Source organism: Penaeus chinensis, chromosome 8 (assembly GCF_019202785.1).
Source record: "Penaeus chinensis breed Huanghai No. 1 chromosome 8, ASM1920278v2, whole genome shotgun sequence".
Classification (NCBI taxonomy): domain Eukaryota; kingdom Metazoa; phylum Arthropoda; class Malacostraca; order Decapoda; family Penaeidae; genus Penaeus; species Penaeus chinensis.
In genome coordinates this window covers 34364452-34371951 of record NC_061826.1, presented here as the reverse complement: position 1 = coordinate 34371951, position 7500 = coordinate 34364452, and the positions used below count along the sequence as shown (strand labels likewise).

At 32.8% G+C, this 7500-nt stretch overlaps 1 protein-coding gene across 12 annotated transcripts in view; it reads right to left on the bottom strand.

Moving 5' to 3' along the window:
- LOC125028317 (calcium-dependent secretion activator-like) overlaps positions 1 to 7500 on the bottom strand; it is a 127270-nt gene that overhangs the window by 26052 nt on the left and 93718 nt on the right. For all 12 annotated transcript variants that reach the window (XM_047617779.1, XM_047617781.1, XM_047617788.1 and 9 more), the window contains 3 exons: positions 2712 to 2829; positions 2001 to 2192; positions 305 to 463 (listed from right to left, as the gene is read on the bottom strand). In XM_047617779.1, coding sequence (XP_047473735.1) covers positions 305 to 463; positions 2001 to 2192; positions 2712 to 2829 — 469 coding nt within the window. The remainder of the gene's footprint in view (positions 1 to 304; positions 464 to 2000; positions 2193 to 2711; positions 2830 to 7500) is intronic.

Here is a 7500-nt window from a genome sequence, read left to right as displayed (position 1 = left end):
TATATATATATATATATATATATATATATATACACACACACATATACATATAATATACATATGAGTGTGCATGTGTGTGTGTGTGTGTGTGTGTGACTGTGTGTGTGTTCACATACACAAATAATTTTCATGGATTCTATCAAATGTGTTTGCATAAATGTAGCATTATGTTAAAACATGTAAACACAAACACCCCTGGACACCTTCCACACTCACAGTCCTTAACCATCCACAAACAAACCACTTCACAGAATACAGGACACACACCCTAGTAAGCTATGGAAACCCCATTCGTCAAACTTACAGTAAATGACAGGATGGAGCCAATGAAGCTTCCCTCGTCATATCTACCGAGCTTAGAGATGACCGACTCCAGCACAGAGAGTAGCTTGGCTACCATTCCCTGAGTCATGGAGCTGCTTGTTCTCTCTATAAGGTCGTCAATTTTGGTGTGGTATTGGTGCTGGGGAATAGATTAGAATTAGAAAATGGATGGTTTCAGAAATGGAGCTTGAAATAAGCTGAAACAAAAATAAAGAGAAACTGGAAATATCAAAAATAAAGGAAAAGGAAGTACATGTTAAAAATCACTATAAAAAGATATACTGAACCCTTTGCTATCATGTATTCTGCTACCAAACATACCTCTAAACTTAAGAACTCTCTGTTTACACATACCTAAGTTTGCTACTGTGCACAATATTTAGTTCATTAGGTGTTTTGAAATTACATGGATAATAACATAGCCAATTGTAACAGGTTACCTTATCAGCAACAGTTGGGCATTAGTTAATGTTCCCACTTTCACCACCTAACAAGAAGTATAATTTCTAGACATGTACACACAGATTCCTGACCAGCAAAGGATGGAACTTGTCAATTGACATTATTCATGGTGTCAATAAACTAAGCATCTATTTAGATGTTTTGTTGTTTAACTGTAATTTGTATTACTACTAAGGATGCTTCTCATTTTATTAGTGATTATGGGGGAATGCATATATAATATATGGACAAATCATCTGTCCAACCAGTTTAATTCCCGTTAATTTTTGTATTCCATTTTTATATATTCTTGTTATTATATATAGGTACATAACCAATTAGCAGAGATAGCAGAGTTAGACATATGCTTCCATGACATTTTGCTTTCATCTACCACTCCTAACTAGCCTAGTAAGTAAAAGAAACAGCTTTGTAAAAGCCTCCCCAAGCATTATGCATTATGTTATTCATCCAAGTATTTTGGTCAGTGAATAGCACAGGAATGTAGTCCTTGCCAGTTTGCCTTACCAAGAGGCCTACCAGCAGCAGACCAATCAAAAGATGCTGGGGAGAGTCAAATCCTCTCCTTTATGGAAAACTAGCTAAGATATAGGACCTCAGAGGTGGTGGATGCTTACGCCCAGGATGGGTTATTGGGGAAACCCCTCTTGCCTCATATTTGTGGCAAGGCCAGGCAGGGTGCCAAAGGTGGCTTTCACCCCCAAGAAACCACACAAGGTTTAACCTTAGACAGGTCATCTGGGTAGGATCATAAAATAATTACTCTTTGCATCAGGATGTAGGCTCCCACCATTATTGAGGAAAGCTTATTGAGGGTGGAAGTGGCTTCTCTCTTTATACAAATAGTAAGCATCACAAATAACTGACTTTACAGAAATGGATATAATATCCAGTTAGCCCTTTGGATCCAGGAATCTCATGGCATGCTCGTGTACCAAAGTTTGGGCAATATGGGGTGAATGAAGCCCACTGACTCTGAGCTTTCAAGATGGAATATTCTCTTCACCCTCCATTCGACAACAATTTCTCATGATAAGATATTCCTGTCATTTGCCCCCACCCCTTTTTTTATCCAAGACAAGATGTTTCTGTCATCCATCCTTTGGCCCAATTTTTTGATGACAGGACATCCATGACCTAAATCCAACTTACCATTGGAATATAGAAAATTTTTGTTGTAAAATAACAAAAGCCAAAAGATTCACAAAACTCACCACATCAACGCCATCAACTGCACACAGCTTAAAGGACTGGTTCTTAGCATCCAAGATGACATTCACCATTGCACACATTTCGGATGGGAGAACATAGTCTGTGGACACGAAGCCAGTCCCCTTCTTTAGCCACTGTTGGAACGCCTGGTCCGTTCGGGTTATACAAGATTCAATCATGTCACAAGCCATCAGCTGTTTAGAAGGGAAACGGAAGGAAGGAAGAGTTAGTTACTAAGTGTATCATAATAAACATAAATGTTTTCTTTTCTTTCAGTAGGCAGAAAGTTGGTGTTTTCAGAAGCCATCAACTGGTATTCATGGATGGAATTTTTTTTATTGATATCTGGATAATATATTAGAGTTATCCTCTCTAATATTCAAAACAGAATTTTAAACTTTGCCAACTTTTCCAATAACAAGGATAAAACTTTTTTTGTCCACTTGTATATCAATTACCTGTGCACCCTTACTTACCACTTACCATAACAACAATGAAACAAATTGTTACATATGTCACATTCTTCCCTGGAAAGAAGAAAAAGAACAAAAACAAAGAAGCAAGAGAGAGAGAGAGAGAGAGAGAGAGAGAGAGAGAGAGAGAGAGAGAGAGAGAGAGAGAGAGAGAGAGAGAGAGAGAGAGAGAGAGAGAGAGAAAGAGAAATAAATCTCACAGAGTATCCTCACACCTTTGTCCCTCCTGATGTATCTTACTTTTAATCTCTGCTCCAGGTGTTTGGCAAAGTCATGGTCGGGCCAGTGAAGATCTCGGATAAAAGATTGTAAAGCATCAAGCTTCCAGAAGAGATCCTCTGAGGTCGCACATCCATTCCTGCCAGGTGAAGGGACAAATAAATGTTTTTCCTTCAAAAATTTTATGATATTCATATATACCATAGAGAGTTTAGACTTATATCCTACAAGAGGAAAATCTTGTTCAGATCGTTCATATTTCTTTTGTTAGAATTTTTAACTGTTTTGTGTGTTTTGGGGTTTTGGTTTTCAAGCAGGAAAATATCCAGTAAATTTATCTCTCATTATTTAAGGAATAGTACATAATCAGCCACAGTAAGAAAAATTTTGGGCTGGGTCTAAATATGCTTTAGATATGAGAAGTTCTTTATTCAAACAAGACATTTGTTCCTTCATCACTCCTATCTGACAGCTGCTTGGGCAATAATAAGGTCAATGATCATCAAATCTATTAGAGGGAAAACCAATAATGTTAAGGTCATTATTAATAATGCTGTTAAAACTGATGATAATACAGTCATTGCATATTTCATGATCATCATTGTTTTTTTGTTATAATATAGTAGTAGTAGCAATAACAATAACAGTAGTAGTAGTAGTAGTAGTAGTAGTATCATTATTATTATTATTATTACCATTATCATAATCATTATCATTATTCATATTATATTTAGTAGAAGTAGTAGTAGTAGTAGTAGTAGTAGTAGTAGTAGTAGTAGTAGTAGTAGTAGTAGTAGTAGTAGTAGTAGTGGTTGTAGCAGTATTATTATCATCATTATTATTATTACCATTATAATTATCATCATTATTATTATTACCATTATCATTATAATTATAATTTTACAGACTGATATAAAAATGAAAATTATAATTCAATAGTGATAAAGGAGCAAAGGTTTTCATGATCTTTAAGTAAACTTTATCTGATTTTCTTTTTGTTTCTGCTTTACAGCTATCTAAATACATCTTATATTTCTTTATGAAGAATATTTCCAAATGTTAGTATTTGTATAAACCCCTTTTATGTTTCAGTAAAACAGAAAGAATGAATAAGAATGGTGGCTGATTACATATAATCTTTTATAATGTATACTGTCATACCTACATGAATAAGCCAATGTTTGTATAATGTCGGTCTAAACAGTTTATGATATATGAACACAAATGAAGATTGCCTAATTTACTGACAAAGATATTAAGAAGTAAATGAGTATTTAATTTCAAAGCTTTCTGTGACTTCTTTTTAACATAGTAATCTTATTAAAGTAACTTTTGAATTTAAGATCATGATTTACATTACGACTGAAAAAAAATCACTATGGAAACATACAGATAAATTTAAATACAACTGAGGAACTTTTATATTTAGGAGTCCAGGCAGCAGAAATAGTAAGATTTCAAAGATTTAGAAACAGTAAGATTAGTATCAGACTGAAACTTTGCTCTCTTAATACTAGTCATTAAAGTCTAATTCTTGATGAAATTCACTTAAATAAAAGAACTACATACTGGAGGCCGTTTTCCTACAAATGTCCTGAGAATGCGATACTAAATAAAATTCTGAAAATGCTCTGATTTGCCATTCATTATGCATACGAGTATAAGACTGAAAATGTACCATCAAATGGATAATGCAACAACAAGCGTCTAGGTCATGAATACTCAACTAGTAACATCTAAAGGTAAAAAAATAAACAAATAAATAAATCAATCAATTAAAAAAATATAAATAAAAATGACATCACCAAGCATACATGTATGTATCACATGTAACTCAAACAGAGGATGCTTGAATCACGGGAAAAAAATTCACATTTCTAACAGGGTTCTGTGACCTGAGAAAAGAGAACCTCACGTTAATTCAAGCATCTTGTAAATTACAATGAATATACCATCTTGGATCACGCCAAACAGATGCTGATCCTTGCTGCTCTAGTGTAGAAAATGGTCAGAGTGGCTACCTTCCTAGAAAATAAATCAGAGTTCATTCCAATACCGTGCATTGGGAGGCCTGTCATCACACAGAATATGGCCAGCATTTATTTTCTTTTAGGAGAGTTACCTCAAATTACTAGAGTAAGATTTCTGGTGGCGATACCAATACAATAAAATTAGAATGTAGTACAATACATATATATAAATATATATATATATGTGTGAGTGTGTGTGAGTGTGTATGTGAGTGAGTGTGTGTGTGTGTGTGTGTGTGTGTGTGTGTGTGTGTGTGTGTGTGTGTGTGTGTGTGTGTGTGTGTGTGTGTGTGTGTGTGTGTGTGTGTGTGTGTGTGCGTGTGTGTGTGTGCGTGTGTGTGTGTGCGTGTGTGTGTGTGTGTGCGTGTGCGTGCGTGTGTGTGCATGTGTGTGTGTGCGAGTGTGGTTGTGTGTGTGTGTGTGTGTGTGTGTGTGTGTGTGTGTGTGTGTGTGTGTGTGTGTGTGTGTGTGTGTGTGTGTGTGTGTGTGTGTGTGTGTGTGGGTGGGTGTGTGGGTGTGTGTGTGTGTGTTTCATATAATACATATATATATATATATATATATATATATATATATATGATATATAATATATATATATGTATATACTTATATATATGTATACATATATATATTTATATATATATTCATATATAATATGTATATATATATATGCATATCATGCACATTTATATCATATACATGTATATCATATACATGTATGTCATATATATAAATATATATATACACATATATACATACGTACATATATGTGTGTGTGTGTGTGTGTGTGTGTGTGTGTGTGTGTGTGTGTGTGTGTGTGTGTGTGTGTGTGTGTGTGTGTGTGTGTGTGTGTTTCATATAATACATATATATATATATATATATATATATATATATATATATATATACACACATATATATATATATATAAATAAAAATATATATGTATATGTGTATATATGAAATATATATACAATATATATATACATACAATATATTATATATATATAAATATATATACATATATACATGTATATATATACATATACATATATATATATATATATATACATATACATATACATATATGTGTGTGTGTATTGTGTATATATATATTATAGATTATACATATATAATGTGTATATACACAAATACATGTATATGTGTTTATACACATTATATATGTATAATCTATAATATGTATATACACAACACACACACACATATATGTATATGTATATATATATATGTATATATATACATGTATATATGTATATACATATATATATATGTACATACATATATATATATATATATATACATATTTATATATATATACATATATATGTATATATACAACTAAATATGTATTTATTTGTATTTATGTATATATATACATATATAGGTATATGTATATGCATATGTATATGTATATATATAAATATATTTGTATATGTAAATGCATATGTATATGTATATATACATATATATATACATATATATACATGTATATATATATATATATATATATATATATATATATATATCTATATTGTATCTATCTGATGGTACATTACAAATACCAATCTTCTAATTATGCTATCAGTTACCAAATTTTTAAAGGGTTATTACCAATTGTTACAGAAATCTATTTCACATAAGGTGAGGCAAACTCTATACATTTTAAAAACCTGAGGCTTGATTGAGGCTCCCATTTAGAATATATGCTTCTTAGTAACACACTACAGTTTCTACTAACAAAGCATATATAAAGCATTGCAAAAAATATTTTGGCCTCTAAGGAAAGAAAATTCCAAGGCTAGTCAAACACATGTCCTTTTACGACTCTATCAATCATTGCATGAACGTCATCAAGTGACCAGTCACCAAGCCCCAGAAAGCAAAAGTCTAATGTGAATAAATCAATATACACTCCCTCTATAAGGGGTTCTTATTATGGTATTAAGTATCTCATGATAATATCCTTCTAAGAGTCAGGCCATTCCTTCTGACAGGCTTCCGGAAGCTACCTGGCGAGGGCCACTGGGTCCACTCTTTTGGGGGTTTCCGAGTCCGATGGAGATGAAGGTTTCCTTTAGGGAGATGGTAGAGAGATGCAGGTTTCATTTAGGAGGAAAGAGAAACAGCATGAGGGGAATCATCCTTCAAGAGGTTAAGAGAAAATATTTCAATTTTCAGGTGTGAAGACACTACCGTAAAGACACATTAACAGGGAATCACATGTATAGACACTTACTTAATATACACACACATATATGTAAAAAAAAAAAAAAAAAGAGAGATCCTTGGCATACCATACACACTGTCAATACTACTAAAATTAATATGAAAAGCTTACATAATTAATCAAATAAAACAGGGAAGTGTCAAAATTTGTGGGATATTGCATTTTCTCAGACAACCAAGATTGAGCAACCAAGAAGGAAAGAGAAAAAAGGAAAGAAAGAGATGAAAACAGGAAGATCATAAACCAATAACAATGCTCTTATCACAATGCTCAGATGACAACACACGTGACCTCAAGACGGCAAAGCATAATGAAAAGACTCGTTTTGTGTTCATCCAAATCATTAATTCGATAAATATTTTCTCAGTTCTCTGATTAGTCTGACGCACAGTTCATATTTCAGCCCTTTTTTCCATGAATTTCTCTTACTTCTCATCTAAGTAGTGATATAATGAACTCTTTTATTACTGCCTACAAGTCTCTTCACCACTTTCCTATTCTAATTGCTGTGCTCCTTAAATTATAAAACAAT